Source organism: Benincasa hispida, chromosome 2, assembly GCF_027475165.1.
Source record: "Benincasa hispida cultivar pf3 chromosome 2, pf3_genome.v1.1, whole genome shotgun sequence".
Classification (NCBI taxonomy): domain Eukaryota; kingdom Viridiplantae; phylum Streptophyta; class Magnoliopsida; order Cucurbitales; family Cucurbitaceae; genus Benincasa; species Benincasa hispida.
This window is the reverse complement of record NC_143479.1, coordinates 32,512,053-32,535,375: the sequence shown is the minus strand read 5'-3', so window position 1 is coordinate 32,535,375 and position 23,323 is coordinate 32,512,053. Positions and strand designations below refer to the sequence as shown.

Below are 23,323 nucleotides of genomic sequence, written 5' to 3'. Positions count from 1 at the left end.
ACTACTTTCCAGGGTTCATAAGTAACTTTTGAACCAAACTTCGTCCAAATTTTTATTCATAGTCGACTTCCACATGTAGAAATCCAAAGTTCGTTCTTTTCGAACACTTTCTCGACCTTTTTTAACTAAGTTCGTCCAAAATGGTACAAAACTTCTTTCAAGGGTCCATAAGTGCCCTTTTAACCCAACTTCGTCCAAATTTTTAGTAATAGCAGACTTCCACTTATAGAAATCCAAAGTTCGTCCTTTTCAGACACTTTCTCGACCTTTTGTGTCTAAATTCGTCCACAATGATACAAAACTACTTTCCAAGGTTTATACATACCTTTCGAACCAAATTTCGTCAAAATTTTTAGGCATAGCAGACTTCCACTTGTAGAAATCTCTAGTTCATTCTTTTCGGAATCTTTCATGACCTTTTGGGCCTAAGTTCGTCCACAATCGTACAAAACTACATTCCAAGTTTCATAAGTACCTTTTTAACCCAACTTCGTCCAAATTTTTAGTAATAGCGGACTTCCACTTGTAGAAATTCAAAGTTCGTCCTTTTTTAAACTTTTTCTACCTTTTGTGCCTAAGTTCGTCAACAATGGTACAAAACTACTTTACAGGGTTCATAAGTACCTCTTTAACCCAAGTTTGTCCAAATTTTTAGTAATAGCAGACTTCCACTTCCAGAAATCCAAAGTTTGCCCTTTTCGGACTCTTTCTCGACCTTTTGTGCCAAAGTTCATCCACAATGGTACAAAAAAACTTTCCAGGGTTCATAAGTACCTTTTGAACCAAAATTCGTCCAAATTTTTAGACATAGCAAACTTCCACTTATAGAAATCTCTAGTTCGTTCTTTTCGAAATCTTTCTCGACCTTTTGTGCTTAAGTTCGTCCACAATGGTACAAAACTACTTTCTAGGGTTCATAAGTACCTTTTTAACCTAACTGCGTCAAAATTTTTAGTTATAGCAGACTTCCACTTGTAGAAATCCAAAGTTCGTCCTTTTCAGACTCTTTCTCGACCTTTGTTCCTATGTTCGACAACAATGGTACAAAACTACTTTCCATATTTCATAAGTACCTTTTTAACCCAACTTCGTCCAAATTTTTAGTAATACCAGACTTCCACTCTTAGAAATCCAAAGTTTGTTATTTTCGGACTCTTTCTCGACCTTTTTTGCCTAAGTTCGTCCACAATGGTACAAAACTTCTTTCAAGGGTTCATAAGTGCCATTTTAACCCAACATCGTCCAAACTTTTAGAAATAGCAGACTTCCACTTGTAGAAATGCAAAGTTCGTCTTTTTTGGGCTCTTTCTCGACCTTTTATGCCTAAGTTCGTCAACAATGGTACAAAACTACATTCTAAAATTCATAAGTACTTTTTGAACCAAACTTCATCCAAATTTTTAGTGATAGTAGATTTCCAATTGTAGAAATCAAAAGTTCGTCCTTTTCGGACTCTTTCTCAACCTTTTGAGCCTAAGTTCGTCCAAAATGGTACAAAACTACTTTCCAAGATTCATAAGTACCTTTTGAACAAAACTTCGTCCAAATTTTTAGTCATAGAAGACTTCCAGTTTTAGAAATACAAAGTTCGTTCTTTTCGGAATCTTTCTCGACCTTTTTTGCCTAAGTTTCTTCACAATGGTACAAAACTACTTTCCAGGGTTCATAATTACCTTTTTAACTAAACTTCGTCCAAATTTTTAGTCATAGCAGATTTCCACTTCTAGAAATCAAAAGTTCATTCTTTTCAGACTTTTTCTCGACCTTTTGTGCCTAAGTTCATCCACAATGGTACAAAACTACTTTCCAGGCTTCAAAAGTTCCTTTTGAGCAAAACTTCGTCCAAATTTTTAGTCATAGTAGACTTCCACTTGTAGAAATACAAAGTTCGTTCTTTTCGGAATCTTTCTCGACCTTTTGTGCCTAAGTTCGTCCATAGTGGTACAAAATACTTTCTGGGGTTCATAAGTATCTTTTGAACAAAACTTCGTCCAATGTTTTAGTCATAGCAAACTTCCACTTGTAGAAATTAAAAGTTCGTCCTTTTCGGACTCTTTCTCGACCATTTTTTCCTAAGTTCGTCCACAATGGTGCAAATCTACTTTCTAGGGTTCATAAGAACCTTTTGAACCAAAATTCGTCAAAATTTTTAGACATAGCAGACTTCCAATTCTAATAATCTAAAGTTCGTCCTTTTCAGACTCATTCTCGACCATTTGTGCGTAAGTTCGTCCACAATGGTTCAAAACTACTTTCCAGGGGTCATAAGTACATTTTGAACAAAACTTTGACCAAATTTTTAGTCATAGTAGAATTCCACTGCTAGAAATCCGAAGTTCGTTCTTTTTAGACTCTTTCTCGACCTTTTCTGCCGAAGTTCGTCCAAATTGGTACAAAACTACTTTCTGGTTCATAAGTACCTTTGGTCCAAAGTTTGTCCAAATTTTTAGTCATAGTAGACTTCCACTTGTAGAAATCCAAAGTTCGTCCTTCTCGAACTCTTTCTCGACCTTTTTTGCCTAAGTTCATCCACAATGGTACAAAACTACTTTCCAGGGTTCATAAGTATCTTTTGAACCAAACTTCATCCAAATTTTTAGTCATAGCAGATTTCCACTTGTAGAAATCCAATGTTCGTTCTTGTCGGACTCTTTATCAATCTTTTGTGCCAAAGTTCGTCCACAATGGTACAACACTACTTTCCAGTGTTTATTAGTACCTTTTGAACCAAACTTCGTCAAAATTTTTAGTGATAGCAGACTTCCTCTTGTAGAAATCCAAAGTTCGTCCTTTTTTTTTACTCTTTCTCGACCTTTTGTGCCTAAGTTCATCCTTAATGGTAAAAAAATACGTTTCAGGGTTCATAAGTACCTTTTGAATCTAACTTCATCCAAATTTTTATTCATAGCAGACTTCCACTTGTAGAAATCCAAAGTTCGTCCTTTTTATACTCTTTCTGGACCTTTTATGCCTATATTCGTCCACAATGGCATAAATATACTTTCCAGGGATCATAAGTACCTTTTGAACCAAACTTCGTCCAAATTTTTATTCATAGCAGACTTCCACTACTAGAAATCAAAAGTTCGTTTTTTTCAGTCTCTTTCTCGACCTTTTGTGCCTAAGTTTGTCCACAATGGTACAAAACTACTTTCTAGGGTTCATAAGTACGTTTTGAACCAAACTTCGTCCAAATTTTTAGTCATAGCAAACTTCCAGTCGTAGAAATAAAAAGTTCGTTCTTTTCGGACTCTTTCTCGACCTTTTGTGCCTAAGTTCCTCCACAGTGGTACAAAACTGCTTTCAAAGGTTCATAAGTATCTTTTGAACCAAACTTCGTCCAAATTTTTAGTCATAACAAACTTACACATGTAGAAATCAAATGTTTGTTCTTTTCGGACTCTTTCTCGACCTTTTGTGCTCAAGTTCATCCACAATTGTACAAAACTACTTTCCAGGGTTCATAAGTCATGTACAAAACGAAACTTCATCCAAATTTTTAGTCATGGCAGACTTCTACTTGTAGAATTCCAAAGTTCATTCTTGTTGGACTCTTTCCCGACCTTTTGTGCCTAAGTTCGTCCACAATGGTACAAAACTACTTTCCAAGCTTCATAAGTTCCTTTTAAGCCAAACTTCGTTCAAACTTTTAGTCATAGTAAACTTCCACTTGTAGAAATCAAAAGTTCTTTCTTTTCGGTTTTTTTCCCAACCTTTCATGCCTAAGTTCGTCCACAATGGTACAAAACTACTTCCCAGGGTTCATAAGAACCTTTTGAACCAAACTTCGTCCAAATTTTTAGTCATTGCAAACTTCCACTTGTAGAAATCCGAAGTTCGTTTTTTTCGGAATCTTTCTCGATCTTTTGTGCCAAAGTTCGTCCACAATGGTACAACACTACTTTCCACGGTTTATTAGTAACTTTTGAACCAAACGCCGTGCAAATTTTCAGGGATAGCAGACTTCCACTTGAAAAAATACAAAGTTCGTCCTTTTTTTACTCTTTCTCGACCTTTTGTGCCTAAGTTCGTCTTTAATGGTAAAAAGCATCATTTCAGGGTTCATAAGTAGCTTTTAAACCTAACTTTATCCAAATTTTTAGTCATAGCAGACTTCCACTTTTAGAAATCCAAAGTTCGTCCTTTTTATACTCTTTCTCAACTTTTTGTGCCTATGTTCTTCCACAATGGCATAAATATACTTTCGAGGGTTCATAAGTACCTTTTGAACCAAACTTTGTCCAAATTTTTAGTCATAGCAGACTTCCACTACTAGAAATCCAAAGTTCGTTTTTTTCAGTCTCTTTCTCGACCTTTTGTGCCTATGTTCGTCCACAATGGTACAAAACTAATTCTAGGGTTCATAAGTATCTTTTGAACCAAACATCGTCCAAAGTTTTAGTCATAGCAAACTTCCACTTGTAGAAATCAAAAGTTCGTCCTTTTCGGACTCCTTCTCAACCTTTTGTTCCTAAGTTCATCCACAATGGTACAATACTACTTTCCAAGTTTCATCAGTAGCTTTTAAACCAAACTTTGTCCAAATTTTTAGTCATAGCACACTTCCACTTGTAGAAATCCAAAGTTCGTTCTTTTTGGACTTTTTCTCGACCTTTCGTGCCTAAGTTCGTCTACAATGGTATAAAACTTCTTTCCAGGGTTCATAACTACCTTTTGAACCAAACTTCGTCCAAAGTTTTAGTCATATCAGACTTCCAGTTGTAGAAATCTAAAATTCGTCCTTTTCGGACTCTTTCTCGACCTTTAGTTCCTAAGATCGTCCACAATAGTACAAAACAACTTTCCAGGGTTTATAACTACCTTTTGAACCAAACTTCGTCCAAATTTTTAGACATAGCAGACTTCCACTACTAGAAATCCCTAGTTCGTTCTTTTCGGACTCTTTCTTCATCATTTGTGCCTAAGTTCATCCACAATGGTACATAACTACTTTCCAGGGTTCATAAGTACCGTTTGAACAAAACTTCATTCAAATTTTTAGACATAGCAGACTTCCACTTGTAGAAGTCCAAAATTCGTACCTAAGTTTGTCCACAATAGTATGAAACTACTTTCCACGGTTCATAAGTACCTTTGGACCAAACCTTGTCCAAATTTTTAGTCATAGTAGACTTCCACTTGTAGAAATTCAAACTTCGTTCTTTTCGGACTCTTTCTCGACCTTTTGTGCCTATGTTCGTCAACAATGGTACAAAACTACTTTCCAGGGTTCATAAGTACGTTTTGAACATAACTTCGTCCAAATTTGTAGTCATAGCAAACTCCACTTGTAGAAATCCAAAGTTCAGCCTTTTCGGACTCTTTCTCGACCTTTTGTGCCGATGTTTGTTCACAATGGTTCAAAACTACTTTCAAGGGTTAATAAGTATATTTTGAACCAAACTTCGGCCAAATTTTTAGACATAGCAAACTTCCACTTGTAGAAATCCCTAGTTCGTTCTTTTCGGACACTTTCTCGACCTTTTGTGCCTAAGTTCGTCCACAATGGTACAAAACTACTTTCCAGGGTTCATAAGTACGTTTTTAACCAAACTTCGGCCAAATTTTTAGACATAGCAAACTTCCACTTGTAGAAATCCCTAGTTCGTTCTTTACGGACACTTTCTCGACATTTTGTGCCTAAGTTTGTCCACAATGGTACAAAACTACTTTCAGGGGTTCATAAGTACCTTTTGATCCAAACTTCGTCCAACTTTTTAGTCATAGTAGACTTCCACTTGTAGAAATCCAAAGTTTAGCCTTTTCGGACTCTTTCTCAACCTTTTGTGCCAAAGTTCGTCCACAATGGTTCAAAACTACTTTTAAGGGTTCATAAGTACATTTTGAACCAAACTTCGGCCAAATTTTTAGACATAGCAAATTTTCACTTGTAGAAATCCTTAGTTCGTTCTTTTCGGACACTTTCTCGACCTTTTGTGCCTCAGTTCATCCACAACGGTACAGAACTACTATCCAGGTTCATAAGTACGTTTTTAACCAAACTTCATCCAAAATTTTAGTCATAGCAGACTTCCAGTCGTAGAAATCCAAAGTTCGTCCTTTTTTGGACTCTTTCTTGACCTTTTGTGCCAAGTTCGTCCACAATGGTACAAAACTACTTTCAAGGGTTCATAAGTATCTTTTGATCCAAACTTCGTCCAACTTTTTAGTCATAGCAGACTTCCACTTGTAGAAATCCAAAGTTCGTTCTTTTTGGACTCTTTCTCGATCTTTTGTGCCTAAGTTCGTCCATAATCGTGCAAAACTACCTTCCAAGGTTCATATGTACCTTTCGACCAAACTTCGTGCAAATTTTTAGTCATAGCAGACCAAATTTCATCCAAATTTTTAGTCATAGCAGACTTCCACTTGTTGAAATCCAAAGTTCGTCCTTTTCAGACTCTTTCTCTACCTTTTGAGCCTAAGTTCGTCCACAATGGTACAAAACTACTTTCCAGGGTTCATATGTACCTTTTGAACCAAACTTCGTCCAATTTTTTAGTCATAGCAGACTTTCACTTGTAGAAATCCAAAGTTCGTTCTTTTTCGGACTCTTTCTCGACATTTTGTGCCAAAGTTCGTCCACAATGGCACAAAACTACTTTCCAAGGTTCATTAGTACCTCTTGAACCAAATTTGATCCAAATTTTTAGACATAGCAGACTTCAACTTGAAAAAATACAAAGTTCGTCCTTTTTTTTACCTTTTCTCGACTTTTTGTGCCTAAGTTCGTCTTTAATGGAAAAAAACTATATTTCAGGGTTCATAAGTACCTTTTGAACCTAACTTTATCCAAATTTTTAGTCATAGCAGACTTCCACTTGTAGAAATCCAAAGTTCGTCATTTTTATACTCTTTCTCGACTTTTTGTGCCTATGTTCGTCCACAATGGCATAAATATACTTTCCAGGGTTCATAAGTACCTTTTGAACCAAACTTTGTCCAAATTTTTAGTCATAGCAGACTTCCACTACTAGAAACCCAAAGTTCGTTTTTTTCAGTCTCTTTCTTGACCTTTTGTGCCAAGTTCGTCCACAATGGTACAAAACTACTTTCAAGGGTTCATAAGTATCTTTTGATCCAAACTTCGTCCAACTTTTTAGTCATAGCAGACTTCCACTTGTAGAAATCCAAAGTTCGTTCTTTTTGGACTCTTTCTCGATCTTTTGTGCCTAAGTTCGTTCATAATCATGCAAAACTACCTTCCAAGGTTCATATGTACCTTTCAACCAAACTTCGTGCAAATTTTTAGTCATAGCAGACCAAATTTCATCCAAATTTTTAGTCATAGTAGACTTCCACTTGTTGAAATCCAAAGTTCGTCCTTTTCAGACTCTTTCTCTACCTTTTGAGCCCAAGTTCGTCCACAATGGTACAAAACTACTTTCCAGGGTTCATATGTACCTTTTGAACCAAACTTCGTCCAATTTTTTAGTCATAGCAGACTTTCACTTGTAGAAATCCAAAGTTCGTTCTTTTTCGGACTCTTTCTCGACATTTTGTGCCAAAGTTCGTCCACAATGGCACAAAACTACTTTCCAAGGTTCATTAGTACCTCTTGAACCAAATTTCATCCAAATTTTTAGACATAGCAGACTTCAACTTGAAAAAATACAAAGTTCGTCCTTTTTTTTACCTTTTCTCGACTTTTTGTGCCTAAGTTCGTCTTTAATGGAAAAAAACTACATTTCAGGGTTCATAAGTACCTTTTGAACCTAACTTTATCCAAATTTTTAGTCATAGCAGACTTCCACTTGTAGAAATCCAAAGTTCGTCATTTTTATACTCTTTCTCGACTTTTTGTGCCTATGTTCGTCCACAATGGCATAAATATACTTTCCAGGGTTCATAAGTACCTTTTGAACCAAACTTTGTCCAAATTTTTAGTCATAGCAGACTTCCACTACTAGAAACCCAAAGTTCGTTTTTTTCAGTCTCTTTCTTGACCTTTTGTGCCTAAGTTCGTTCACAATCGTACAAAACTACTTTCCAGGGTTCATAAGTATCTTTTGAACCAAACTTCGTCCAAATTTTTAGACATAGCTGACTTCCACTTGTAGAAATCCCTAGTTCGTTCTTTTCGGACTCTTTCTTGATCATTTGTGCCTAAGTTCATCCACCATTGTACAAAACTACTTTCCAGGGTTCATTAGTACCATTTGAACAAAACTTCGTTCAAATTTTTAGAAATAGCAGACTTCCACTTGTAGAAATCCAAAGTTCGTACCTAAGTTCGTCCATAATGGTACGAAGCTACTTTCCAGGGTTCATAAGTACTTTTTGAACCAAACTTCATCCAAATTTTTAGTCATAGCAGACTTCCAGTTGTAGAAATCCAAAGTTCGTCCTTTTCGGACTCTTTCTCGACTTTTTGTGCCTAAGTTCGTCGACCATGGTGCAAAACTACTTACCAGAGTTCATAAATACCTTTGGATCAAACTTCGTACCAATTTTTAGTAATAGCAGACTTCTACTTGTAAAAATCAAAAGTTCATCCTTTTCGGACTCTTTCTAGACCTTTTGTGCCTTAGTTCATCCATAGTGGTACAAAACTACTTTCCAGAGTCCATAAGTACTTTTTGAACCCAACTTCATCCAAATTTTTGGACATAGCTGACTTTCACTTGTAGAAGTCCCTAGTTCATTCTTTCCGGACACTTTCTCGACCTTTTGTGCCTAAGTTCGTCCACAACGGTACAAAACTACTTTCCAAGGTTCATAAGTATCTTTGGACAAAATTTCGTCCAAAATTTTAGTCATAGCAGACTTCCACTTGTAGAAATCCAAAGTTCGTGCTTGGACTCTATCTCAACTTGGTGTGTCTAAGTTCGTCCACAATGGTACCAAACTACTTTCCAAGCTTCATAAATACGTTTTGAACCAAACTTCTTCCAAATTTTTCGTCATAGCAGTCTTCCATTTGTAGAAATCCAAAGTTCATTCTTTTCAGACTTTTTCTCGACCTTTTGTGCCTAAGTTTGTCCGCAATGGTAGAAAACCACTTTCCAGGGTTGATAAGTATCTTTTTAACCAATCTTCGTCCAAATTTTTAGTCATAGCAAACTTCCACTTGTAGAAATCCAAATTTTGTCCTTTTCGGACTCTTTCTCGACCTTTTGTGCCAAAGTTCATCCACAATGGTACAAAATTAATTTCCAAGGTTCATAAGTACCTTTTGAACCAAACTTCGTCCAAATTTTTAGTCATAGCTGACATCCACTTGTAAAATTCCAAAGTTCATACTTTTCGGAATCTTTCTCGACCTTTTGTGCCTAAGTTCATTCACAATGGTACAAAACTACTTTAAAGGGTTCATAAGTACCTTTTGAACCAAACTTCGTCCAAATTTTTGGACATAGCAGACTTCCACTTTTAGAAATCAAAAGTTCGTTCTTTTCGGACTCTTTCTGGGCCTTTTGTGACTAAGTTCGTCCACAATGGTACAAAACTACTTTCCACGGTTCATAAGTACCTTCTGAACCAAACTTCGTCCAAATTTTTAGTCATAGCAAACTTCCACTTGTAGAAATCCAAATTTCGTCTTTTTCGGACCCTTTCTCGACCTTTTGTGCCTAAGTTCGTCCACAATTGTACAAAACTACTTTTCAGGGTTCATAAGTACCTTTTGAACCAAATATCGTCCAAATTTTTAGTCATAGCAAACTTCCACTTGTAGAAATCCAAAGTTCGTGGTTTTCGGACTCTTCCTCATCCTTTATTGCCTAGGTTCGTCCACAATGGTAAAAAACTACTTTCCAGTTTTCATAAATACCTTTTGAACGAAACTTCGTCAAAATTTTATGTCATAGAAGATTTTCACTTGTAGAAATCCAAAGTTCGTCCTTTTTGGACTCTTTCTCGGTCTTTTGTGCCTAAGTTCGTCAACAATGATACAAAACTACTTTACAGGGTACATAAATACCTTTTGAACAAAACTTCGTCCAAATTTTTAGGTATAGTAGACTTCCACTTGTAGAAATCCAAAGTTCGTTCTTTCCGGAATCTTTCTCGACCTTTTCTGCCTAAGTTCGTTCACAATGGTACAAAACTACTTTACAGGGTTCATAAGTACCTTTTGAACCAAATATCGTCCAAATTTTTAGTCATAGCAGTCTTCCACTTGTAGAAATCCAAAGTTCGTCGTTTTTGGACTCTTTCTTGACCTTTTGTGCCTAAGTTCATCCAGAATGGTACAAAACTACTTTCCAGGGTTCATAAGTATCTTTTGAACCAAACTTCGTCCAAATTTTTAGTCATTGTAAACTTCCACTTGCAGAAATCTAAAGTTCATTCTTTTCGGACTCTTTCTCGACTATTTGTGCCTAAGTTTGTCCACGATACAAAACTACTTTCTAGGGCTCATAAGTACCTTTTGAACAAAAAATTCGTCCAAATTTTTAGTCATAGCAGACTTCCACTTGTAGAAATTCAAGAGAACAAACCCTTTTATCCCATTAGTTCTCTTTAGGGGGAGACCACTAGTGAAGAGGCTAATGCATCTACATACCCTATGTTGGGTTTTATGTCCTAAAACTCGTGGTTTATAAACAATGGAACTTATTCTGAAAATTCAATAAGGTGTTATTGAATATCGTATTGCTTAATAGAAATCCAATAAACCTATAGTATATGAATAAATAGTCAAAATGATCTATAGTATATGAATAAGATTGGGTACCTTATTCTGGTAACACTATTGGATGCAGCTCGCTCTGTAGTTGTTACAAGGAGTTGTAAACTACTACAAACGAAGTGATCCTAACTCGTTCATGTTGGGACATGAGAAGTGGGGGTGTCCTTATGCAAAAGGGTTTGTACAAGATCGGACTATAGAATGAGTCACTCTTACTTTATAACGTTGTTTACTGTTTAAGACTGACTATTTTAAAGCGATGACCTAGGTAACTTGACCTTAATCCTGAACTAACTATGAACTCCTGTTTAATTATCCTTAGATTTGCATAGGTGAGGGTTGGCTCAACAGCGCCGACTTAATAAACCTCTCATTTCAAGGGTAAGACCGAATAGATAGCTGGGGACATAGGGTGTAAGATGGAATTCACTCCTACCTACTTTTAGGGATAGTAGAGAGGTTGTTCCCTTAAGTGCTGATTTTAGGTCTTGAACAAGGGGCCCCACCCTCTCATTGGCTTGATAGGGACTCTATTTTGTTGATAGAATCACAAAACAATTGTTCATTAGGGGATCAGTGGGGACTTAAGGAATAAGAGATAATTTCGGGGGTAAAAGAGAGATTTTACCCAGCCGTTATTATGAACAACCTTTGAAAGGTTGACTTATTAATCATGATTATATCAAGTGGACATAATATATCTATAGTGAGGGGAGTTTAACAATGGAATTTAGTGTAGTGACCCATTAGTTAACAAATGAGGGTTAGATCGGTCTAATGTGTTTAGCCGATTAATCTCAGATCGTTGGAGCTCATGATTTGTAGGTCCATGAGGTCTCCCTACTAGCTCGGAAATGGATTAGCTCTAGTGTAGCATGAAAAGTTATATTGAAACATTCAAATTAGAATCATCTGGAATTGGAGAGAATATATATTTAAATACATACTTAAATATATGAATATGGATTTGTGTAAAATTAATTTATTATTGAATATTAAATTAATTAGAATTATTTAAATTGTTTAAAAATAATTGTTTATATATTCTCCAATTTCGTTTGATTCTAATTTGAACGTTTCAAATTAACTTATCAAGCTATTCTAGAACTAATTCATTTTCGAGCTAGTAGAGGGACCTCGTGGACCTACAGATTATGGGCTCCAACGTTCCGTGATTAATCGGCTAAACTCATTAGACCGATCTAACCCCCATTCGTTAACTAATGGGTCACTCCACTAAAGCCCATAGTTGAACTCCCCTCACTGTAGATATATTATGTCCACTCTATAACCATGATTAGTAAGTCAACCCTTCACAGGTTGTTTGTAATAACAGCTGAGTCAAATCTCTGTTTTACTCCCGAAATTACCTCTTGTTCCTTAAGTTCACACTGATCTCCTAATGAACAATTGTTTTGTGATCAGATCAACAAAACCGAGTCCCTCTCAGGCCAATGAGAGGGCGAGGCCCCTTGTTCAAGATCCAGAATCACCACTTAAGGGAACAACCTCTCTACTATCCCTAAAAGCGGGTAGGAGTGAATTCTGTCTTGCACCCTATGTCCCCAGCTATCTCTCCAGTCTTACCCTTGAAATGGGAGATTTATTCAGCTAGCGTTGTTGAGCCAACCCTCACCTATGAAAATCTAAGAATAATTCCAAATAAACAGGAGTTCATAGTTAGCTCAGGATTAAGGTCAAGTTACCTAGGTTAACGGTTTGATAGTCAGTCTTAAACAGTAAATAGCATTATAAGGTAAGAGTGACTAATTTCATGGTCCGATGTACAAACCTTTTTGCACAAGGACACCCCCACTCCTCATGCCCCTACATGAATGAATTAGGATCACTTCGTTTGTAGCACTTTACAACTCCTTGTAACAACTACAGAGTAGGCCGCATCCAATGGTGTTACTAGAATAAGGTACCCAATCAATCATATACTATAGATCATTTTGACTATTTACTCGAACCTGATCCACCTTTAAGTCTCCATATAAGACTCAAGTACTCATCCAAGTAGTCAATTGACTTTTAGGTTTATTGGATTTCTATTCAATAACACCTTATTGAATTTTCAGAATAAGTTACATTGTTACAAACCACGAGTTTTAGGACATAGCTTTATTAGAAAATTAATTTATGAAATTAATTTGTAAAATTAATAAATTTTGATTTTAGAAAACAAATATGATTTTAAAATCAATTTTAGATTTTGAAAATATAAAATTACACAAAAAAAAAGGAAAAATAAGATTTAATCAATTTCAAGTTGCTCACAAATAACCTATGATCTTCAACCCTCATTTACTCCAAGCATGAGCTGCATCCCATGCACAAATCTTTTTGCATGATAGTCTGCAATATATTGAAGAGATTGGAGTGAAGTTGAAGTGATGCAACTAAATGAATTTTTCTGAAAAATTCGTTGTGAAGAAGGTGTTCATCATGTGGGTTGCTGCAACAAGCATTCTCCAAATTCCCATTGATTCCAGCTTATTTTGAGCCCCACAACTTAATCTAGAATACCAAGAGAATAGTAGGGAAGATCTTGTGGTGGTCTATACAAAGATTTGGAGGATTGAGCAGCTAAAAATCAAGATTTCAACAGTTCTTCAAAATGTCTTGAAACCCATTAAATTCTGTTTAAGCATGTTTTCATTTCTGCCAAAATTAAAGAATTAAAGTGCTTATCGATCCTCGTCACTTCCGCTACGTGCTGCTACCAGTCCAACACTCTGTTCCTTTAGATCTGTTTCCTGAGCCTATTCCTGAAACAAATGATCCTGTCCTCCCTATAAAACATTTACCTTTGATAACCTACTATAGGAAGAATCTTTGAAAGGAAATAGTTCCCCCTGTTGCTCCATCGGAAGGTGCTCGAGAGTCAAAACTAAAACTGGGTCAAGGAACCTCTATTCTTGATAATAATGAATGCGTTGAAAGTGATGTTCACTCTGATGAAGTCGGGATCGATGGTAATGGTGAATTTCTAGGAGATACACAGGGAACTGAAAATGTGCAACTAGTGGGTACAAATGAACAAGTAGACAAGACCAGTGAGATTGATGTTACCTTAAATTATGTCCTACGGAAGGATATGAGGTCGTGCACTGCAATTTATGAGAAGCTTATTTTCCTACAGTCATTTGTCTATGAAATTTAGCTTTTCACTACCAGCCTGGATACCGTGATGATTCCAAGTAATGTGCATCTAGGGAAGTTCCTGAATGGCGAGCAGCAATTATGGAGGAGATGCGGGCCCTTGAAATAAACAAAACATGGGATCTAGTTGTTCAGTAGGATGCAAGTGGGTGTTCACTGTTAAATACAAGTCTGATGGGACTCTCAATAGATTTAGGCTAGGTTGGTTGCAAAAAGATCTCAGACATATGGCCGATTACTTAGAAACTTTCTCACCTGTGGAAAAATTTAACACTATTCATGTTCTTCTCTCTGTTGCCATTAATCAAGACTGGTAGACATCAGTTGGATGTGAAAAATGCATTTCTGAATGGTGAGTTGGAAGAAGATATGTCAGGAGATGATTTTGAAGCATGGTTTGGCAATCAGGTTTGCAAATGGTGTCTTTGTATGGCCTGAAGCAGTCTTCTAGAGCCTGACTCGATAGGTTCACTACAGTGTCCCTAGGACCTTCAAGGGCTTTCTGATTATATGTTCACTAAGAGGTTAACACAAGGAAAATAGTTGTTTTAATTGTCTATGTTAATGATATGTTAGGGGATGATTCAGCTGAGATTGGTAGGTGAATCATCCCTTGACCAATAATGACAAAGAATGGCAGATGAGTTCGAGACCCTTATCTTGGTGACTTGAGATATTTCCTAGGACCCCAGATAGAAAGATCAAAGGCATTCAGTGTCTCAGAGGAAATATACTTGTTGAGAGAAACCAGAATGATTGGGTGCAAACCTGCAGATATTCTGGGGAAAGATATCAACGGCTTGTAGGGAAGCTGACCTATCTTTCATATACCAGACTTGAGTATGCAGTTAGTTTGGTCAGTCAGTTTATGTAGGCTCCTTATACATGGAGACAGTTATGCAAATCCTGAGATATCTGAAGTCTACACTTGGAAAAGGCTTGGTGTTCAGAAAACATGACAAAAGATGCATTGAGACTTACACAGATTCGAACTGGGCTGGTTCTATTACTGATAGAAAAGTCTACCTCTGGAGTACTTTTGTGTGGGGAAATTTAGTTACTTGGCAGAGTAAGAAGTGGTGTCGTGGCTAGGAGCAGTGCCGAAGCAGAGTATAGTGCTATGAGCCTTGGTAACTGAAGAACTTTGGTTTAAAAAGGTTTTGGTAGATCTTCATCAGAAAAGTCATGACTTGATGAAATTTTATTGTGATAATAAGGCTGTCATATTGCTAACAATCCCATGACAGAATCGTGCATGTTGAGATCGACTGACACTTCATCAAAGAGAAGCCATTCCCTATTATTTAGCCCTAAGAGAATTTTAGTCTTTTTATGTGGTGTCTACAATCTAGGGTTTCTCTTACCTTTGGTTATTTATTAATAAAAAACTCTTATCGTGGTTTTTTTCCCTGGTAGTTTTCCACATAACTTTGGTGTTTTCTCTTCTACCAGACTTTTCAATAGAAACTATTAGATTCATGATAGTATTACTATAAAAACGGAAGAAGCCGAGAGACAAAAAATTTCCACTCCTACCATTGTAATAACAAGTATAAAAGCTCAAATGAAGTCTCATATAGACAAAAGAAGCAAAGAATATCAAGGGTAGAAAAACAAAACATGTGGAGAAAATGTGGCAACTTGAGACACATATAGGCAATGAGGCAGCATTTACCAGAATGAAATATTGTCCCTGCCCCCAAAATTGTACGATTAGCTTTCTAGTAGATACAACTATAGTTCAATGAGCCAAAAGGCTACATGAAAACTTCTGTCGTAGTGTGGCATATAAATTCAAAAGCCATGAAATATGGCCACTTGAAATCAAAACATCATACCAAGAAGGACCGTGCTACAACCAAAGAAGGGAATGAAGACATCGTGAAAGACCAGCACAAAACAATAGTTATACAACTGACACCTTTATAACAAGAATTGTATGGTAGAATAACCTACCTAAATAGCTAATAGATAAAAGAACAGTGACTAACTTCCATCCAACAGATTTTGTGTGATGAACACACACCGAAGAGAGAAAAATGATAATACTCCTAACACATCAAAAAAGATGGCTCAAGTTTCAAACAACAAACGTAGACACAGAAAATTTAATTTCTAAAGAAGAATTTATACTTATTGTGATTAAGGTGATAACTTAAAACACATTTCAACATGGCAAATATGATTATGTTCACCTTCTCAACAGAGACATTTGACGGATGCTACCACCCCAAAGCCAAGCCACTTTCATTGATGGTTCTTTAAGAAAAAGGCTTGATTTCCATTGAGAAAAAGGATGAAAACATACAGACATACAAAAACAGAAAAGCCCACAAAAAGGAGCCAGACTGCAAGAAGGAACCAGACCACTTTCATTGATGGTGGCCACTAATATTCGAAACAAAATATTCTAAACAATGTATAAACTGCTCCTTGGTTGCCACTAATGACCATAAAAGAAAAATGAATAAATTTCTTGGGTTTCAAATTGATTGAAAAGGCCTTTGATAACTTTAGTTGGGATTTACTAGATTATGATCTATCGTCAAAGTGCTTCAAGTGAAATAGAGGGGTTAAATTCATAAGTTTCCACAAAGTTCAAATTTTCCTGTTTTCTTACACAATTCTAAAAGTCGATAAAGATATCAAGATGAACAGAGAAACCTCCTTCCACCTTTAAACTGAATAGTGAAGTTGAGAGAGAAGTTCAATATTAGGATGAAAAGTTATAACGATATTGGAAAGGACAAGAATTTCTTTTTAAAAAATTGGGACTACAATGATGTTTGGAGAGAATACTTTATTCTTTTCTGTCCAAAAATGTAAAATATATTTAGATATAATTTTCTCTCTCTAGAAATGTCGGAGGGGGTCTTCTTCATTATTGTTCTTTTTGTTTTATAAATGGCATATTTTTTCTTTTCTAAGACAATTTCTTAATTACGTCTCGTTTAATACTTTGTTTAGAATATTTTCATTTGATATCTCTTATTTAAAACTTCCATTTTCTATCTATCAAATGCATTATTCTTAATTATTGGGAATGACTTTAGCAAACCCGAATTCTAATAGTACAAAAGTTCAGTTAACTTGACAACTTAAAAAATTAATTCTAACAACACAGCACCAACAACAGAAATTTGGTCACCTGCACCTATAATCAGATCTCTTGGTTGTATCTGTTAGAAAAAAATGTGGAGGAAAAATATGAAAAATGAGAGATATATTTTCCATTCAACTAAGCATGCCTTTATATAGGCTTACAAACATAACCTTAGAAATGCCAATGGTTACAAAAATCTCATAACTCCTATAACTCATATGCTCATAACTCACATAACTCCTATAACTCATTAATCACTATTGGTTACAAAAAAACTAAAAGTTACAAAACCCAAAAGTCACACTAAATGTTACAAATAAAGTTTAATAATGACAAACGTTTCAACACCGCCCCTTAAACTTGATTTGTTACACCAAGTAAACTCCTCATTTTGATAAAAGTCTCCAACTTGAGGGGCTTTGTGGAAATGTCCACCGCTTGGTCTTGTGACTTGATATATTTGAGTTCTCATTCTTTCTTCATAATGCAATCCCGAATATAGTGAAATCGGATATCAATGTGCTTGCTCCTCTCATGAAATACCGGATTTTTGGCTAAGGCAATGGCTGATTTGTTGTTAACAAAAATCTCCATTGGACCTTCCATTTGAAACTTCAACTCTTTCACTAAGTTTCTTAGCCAAATTGTATGATATATACATGAAGTTGTTGCGAGGTACTCTGTCTCGCATGTTGATAATGTGACTATGGGTTTCTTTTTTTGATATCCATGTGAACGTCGTTTCACCAATAAAAAACACAAACCCCGTAGTGCTCTTTTGATCATCCAAATCACTACTCCAATCACTATCAAAATAACCAACATTATCAAAATTGCTAGAAGAGACATAGGAAAGACCATACTCAATCAACCCTTTGATGTAGCGAAGTATCTTTTTTACCATTTTGCAATGTGTTGCTGTCGGTTCCTTCATAAATCGACTAATAATTCCAACCGAATAAAGAATATTCGGTCTTGTACATGTCAAGTATCTCAAACTTCCAACCAAGCTTTTGAAATATGTAGAATTTACCTTCTCTCCTCCATCTTGCTTGGTGACTTTGACTCCACATTCCATCGGTGTTCCAATTGGATTAGCATCATTCATATTGAACTTCTTGAGCACTTCTTTAGCATAGCCCTCTTGGGATATAAAAATCCCATCTTCACCTTGTTTGACCTCGATCCCAAGATAGTAACTCATGAGACCAATGTTTGTCATTTCAAACTCCTTTGCCACCTCTCTTTTGAACTCATCAAACATGCTAGGATTGTTTCTGGTAAATACTAAATCATCAACATATAAACAAATGATTAGTATACTTTCACCTTGCATTTTGATATAGAGGGCATGCTCATAAGGACACTTCGTATACTTCTTCTCTTGAAAGTACTTGTCAATCTTCGAATTACATGCTCTTGGTGCTTGCTTTAAACCATAAAGTGCCTTCTTCAATCGAAGCACTTTATCTTTTTCACCCTTGACTTCATAACCCAATGGTTGTTCCACATGGACCTCTTCCTCAAGAATTCCATTCAAGAATGTCGATTTGACATCCAGTTGATGTATCTTCTAATGATTATGGGCTGCCAAAGTAATAATCAAATGAATAGTTTCAAGGCGAACAACAGGGGCAAATACCTCATCATAGTCGATGCCATGTCATTGGCTATACCCTTTCACTACTAGCCTTGTGCCTCTCAACATCGCCATTGAATTTTCTCTTTTTCTTGTATACTCACTTCACTCCGATCGGTTTGTGCCCTTTTGGAAGCTTGGTCAACTCCCATGTGTCGTTTTTCTCTATCACTAGAATTTCTTCATCCATTGCATCCTTCCATTTCTTGCTTGCAATGGCTTCTTGGAAACTAATAGGCTCACATCACCCAAAAGACAATAGAGAATTATGTCATTTTGATTTTCATTTACCTCATTAAGTTCCCATAGACTTCGAGTTCCTCTTGGGCCAATTTCATTCTTCGAATTGCTGGATGAACCTTCAGATGATGATCGATTGGTGGAATGAGGTGGCACTTGAATGGGCAAACCTTCACCAATTTCATCCCTGGTCGTCTCATTTTCATCGTCTTCTTCAAAGTATGGAAGGAAATCATACTCCTCCTCTTGTATATTCCAATCCCAAGAGGTTTCCTGATAAAAAACAACATCATGACTAATAATTAACTAGGATTGTAAAGATGATAACCCTTTGAACTTGCATCATAGCTGATGAAGATGAGTTTCTCGCTTCGATCATTGAGCTTGATCCTTTTTTCTTCCGACACATGAGCATATGCAATACTCCCAAACACCTTGAAGTGACCAATCCCGGGCTTTCTTCCGTTCCATGCTTCTTGAGGCATCTTGTCAAGCACACTTTTCGTTGGCACTCGATTTGTCAAATAAACCGCACAAGCTACGGCCTCCGCCCAAAATTCCCTCGGTATCTTATTTGTCTTTAGCATGCTTCTTGCCATGTTCAAGATTGCCCGATTCTTCCTCTCCACCACGACATTTTGTTGCGGTGTCCTTGGGACTGTTAATGGACGTCAGATGCTTTCTTCATCACAAAATTGTTTGAACTCATTTCATGTGAATTCACCACCTCAATCGGTTCTCATGGCCTTGATTGTAAGGTTGCTTTCATTCTCCACACGTACCTTAAATCTCTTGAAGATTTAAATACTTCTGATTTTTCCTTCCAAAAGTACACCTATGTTTTCTAGAAAAATCATCAATAAAGAGAAGGAAATATTTACTTTTACCATGAGACTCTGGTTTGATCATTCCACACACCGGTGGCATGGATGAATCTAAAGGCTTCTTTGCTCTTGTCATAGACTCCTCGAAAAACTACTTCGATGATGTTTGCCAAGCAAACACCCTTCACACACTTGGTTTGGCTTGTGAATATGTGGTAAACCTCGCACAATCTTCTTCTTTGACAAATCTTCTAGACTTCCAAAATTGAGGTGCCTGAACCATAGATGCCATAGCCAAGAGAGATCTTCATAACACGTCTTCAAGCATTTTGAAACATCATTACATATATTCAAAGGAAACATTCGATTTTTGGTCATGGAGACTTTAGCAATAAATCTCTCATGATTATCCCTCAAATACAAACAATTGTTTTTCATTTGAACTTCAAAACCTTTCTCTAACAATTGTCCTACACTCAATATATTATTTTTTATACTGGGAATGTAATAAACATTTTTGATATATTGATTTTCTCCATTTTTTAACCGAATGAGAATTTTACCTATTCCTTTGATGGCGGCCAAAGAATTGTCTCCAAAGGCAATATTACCTTTCTCCATCTCGTTCAACTCCACAAACATCTCGAGTTTTCCACACATGTGATTCGAGGCTCTTGTGTCAACATACACATACTATCTTGACTTTCTTCTTCTCCCTTTGAAACCATAAATAAGGTTCCATTCTCCTTTTCATAATTGGATTGCCCTTGATGACCTTTTGATGTGCTAGCGGTTGATCGGTCCTGATGCTTTCGATCAATCGACTCAGTTTGAGATGTGTAACACTCATTCACATAATGTCCATATTTGTTACAATTATAACATTTTACCTGAGATTTATCTCTCCCAGACCTTCGACCACGTCTTCCATGACCTCGACCTCCTCTTCCTCTTGAGGATTCAGACGAGTTTTGAGAAACATCGGTGTTGGCTTCACCTCTTCCACCATGGCCTAGACTACCACGACCTCTTCCACGTCAACGACTATTATCCTCCTTGATTTTGAGTTGGAGAAGTTGTTCAACGATATCAATTTGCTCCATCCTTCTTTTCTTTTTCTCCTCATAGACTTGTAACGAGCCTATAAATTTTTCAATTGTCATGTTCTCGAGATCCTGTGTCTCCTCGATCGTCGTGGCGATAATCTCGAACTTTGTATTTAGGCTTCGTAGAACCTTCTCCATGACACGAACATCGGTGATTTCTTCACCATTCCATCTCAATTGGTTGGCGACAGCCATTACTTTTGTGTGATATTCTGCTATTACCTCCGTCTCCTTCATTTGTAAAGATTCAAACTCACCATGTAAGGTTTGCAACCGTACCTTTTTCACACGATTGGCTCTTCTATGAGTCGATTGGAGCCTGTCCCATGCCGCCTTTGACGTCTCCACATTAGCGATGGTCTCAAACGTATCTTCGTCCACCGATTGATACAAGATATAAAGGGCCTTCTTGTCCTTCTTTCTTGTCTCCTTTAACACATCTCTCTGTGCTTGATCGGCTCTAGCTTTTTCCTCTTGGACACCGTTCTCCACGATCTCCCACATGTCTTGTGCTCCTAGTAACGCTTTTATCTTGATGCTCCAATTGTCATAGTTGAGCTTGGTAAGCATTGGTACTTGAAGTGAACCTATCCCACTGTTGGCCATTTTTCTCTCAATAATTTCTACTAGCTCTGATACCACTATATTAGAAAAAAACGTGGAGGACAAATATGAAAAATGAGAGTTATATTTTCCATTCAACTAAGCATGCCTTTATATAGGCTTACAAACATAACCTTAGGAATGCCAATGGTTACAAAAATCTCATAAGTCACATAACTCCTATAACTAAAAAATGTCACCAAATGCTCATAAGTCACATAACTCCTATAACTCATTAATCACTATTGGTTACAAAAAACTAAAAGTTACAAAACCCAAAAGTCACACTAAATGCCACAAATAAAGTTTAATAATGACAAACGTTTCAACTGTATCACCATGATCCTTGACTCTAGCATAGTAAAAGCTTACACTAGCCTCACCAATAATATTACAAAAATCCCAATTCAAAATTTGAAACATTAGACGTAAAGTAGTCGTACAAACTTTGACTTCTGGAACCTCAGTCTAGGAATCAATTATTATATTTGTGACAGTTACAACAACATCTTTTGTCCAACAGTAAAACGGTTCATAGAATGTCAAATTAAGGAAAAAAGAATAGGAGATAGGTAGAACCAAAGTAGGTCATTTTAATTTAAAACGACTTCCAAAAAAAAAATAACTTCAAGAACCTTCAAGTAGTTCAACTCCAATGTTCTCCTACACTGCTCATGAAACTCCCTAGGAAGAAGATCCATAGCACTTAACGTAGAGGGGTGAAAATTCTAATACCTATTAGAGGGAAAATAATTAGCATTATAAGGCATTATAAAGCTATTGTTAAAAAATAATCCTTCAATTAATAAGAACCCACTTAATAATGATTTTCCTTTTTCTGAAGTACCATTTTTAAAAATTAAACTAAATAATAATTTCTTTATTTAGACTTCCATCGTTTTACCTAGGAGAAATCTAAGCCAAATATCAGAACAAAAAAATAGATTCTTCCTGAGCCTGTGGGAGAAGACCGAGAGGTCTAGTTCCTGAGCCTGTGGGAGGATCCTCGTATGGGATGGTCAGAGGGATGACGGGCCTAGCTTCTGAGCCCATGAGTGGGAAGCTATGTGCATATAGAAGACAAAGGAAACGTAAAGAGTAAGCATTGTATTTAGTGACAGTTATCTACCTACCGTATGTGTAGGTAGACAACATACTCATTCTAAATAGTTATTAGTTTAGCTATCAACCATGCATATAGATAGAGTTGAGAACATACTCATTCAAGGCTGAGATTTGAATGTAATCTCGTATTTATGATATGCTTGTTATTTATGAGTTGAAGTAGACTCTAGAAGTTGCTTACCACTCACTGAGCTTTGTGAAGCTCATTATGTTATTTCATGTTTTCTTCCCAGGTAGTGAAAGATGAGAAGTTCCAGGGTGCTGCTAAGGTCAAGGTCTGCCACAAGCCACAGTTACACTTCCGGAGGGTTTTACAGTTGTTGTTGTAAACTTTGTAGTTAAGTCTTGGATTTGTATAAACATTACATTGTTGTAATAAAATGGGACTACTTGATCAGTTGGTTGTTGAATTTGTTCATCGGTGTCAGAGTTATTTCCACCAGAGTTATTAGGTAGTAAGTGTCAACTAAAGGGTTGATAACTGCTGCAGTCATGTCCTTTCCTAAGCTCAGAGAGTAGTTTGGGACGAGCTATGACAATTATCATTGAGCTAAACTCATTTTAACATTTCATGATCAAATTGGAAAATTATCACGTTAGCTTGACTTTGAGCAATCTAATGGTTAGTGAAATAATTTGTGTGGTGGATTGTATGATGGATTGATTACTGATTGTCTATTTTACAAATCATTTATTAGTTTAAGAAGGTTAGTAGATATGTGTATTATTTTTGTTAGCATAATTGGAGCGTTGGGATTTGATTCACATACTTCTTGGTCTTTGATATACTAAATGTTGGTTGAGTTATACTCACTTATGTTTTCTTTTAAAAAAACAGAGCTATTTTTATTTGGGCAAAATTGGAAAGCGATTTTCTGTAGAAAA

General features: G+C 36.4%; 1 protein-coding gene across 1 annotated transcript; it reads right to left on the bottom strand.

Moving 5' to 3' along the window:
* Positions 1–20,641: 20,641 nt before the first annotated feature.
* LOC150037831 (uncharacterized) lies at positions 20,642–21,316 on the bottom strand. Its single transcript, XM_090311041.1, has one exon. It carries the CDS (start codon positions 21,314–21,316, stop codon positions 20,642–20,644), a length of 675 nt encoding a protein of 224 aa, XP_090167167.1.
* Positions 21,317–23,323: the final 2,007 nt, after the last annotated feature.

Excerpts from the sequence above, each read along its gene's own strand:
- LOC150037831 (XM_090311041.1), bottom strand. The coding sequence starts at position 21,316 with ATGGCCAACAGTGGGATAGGTTCACTTCAAGTACCAATGCTTACCAAG.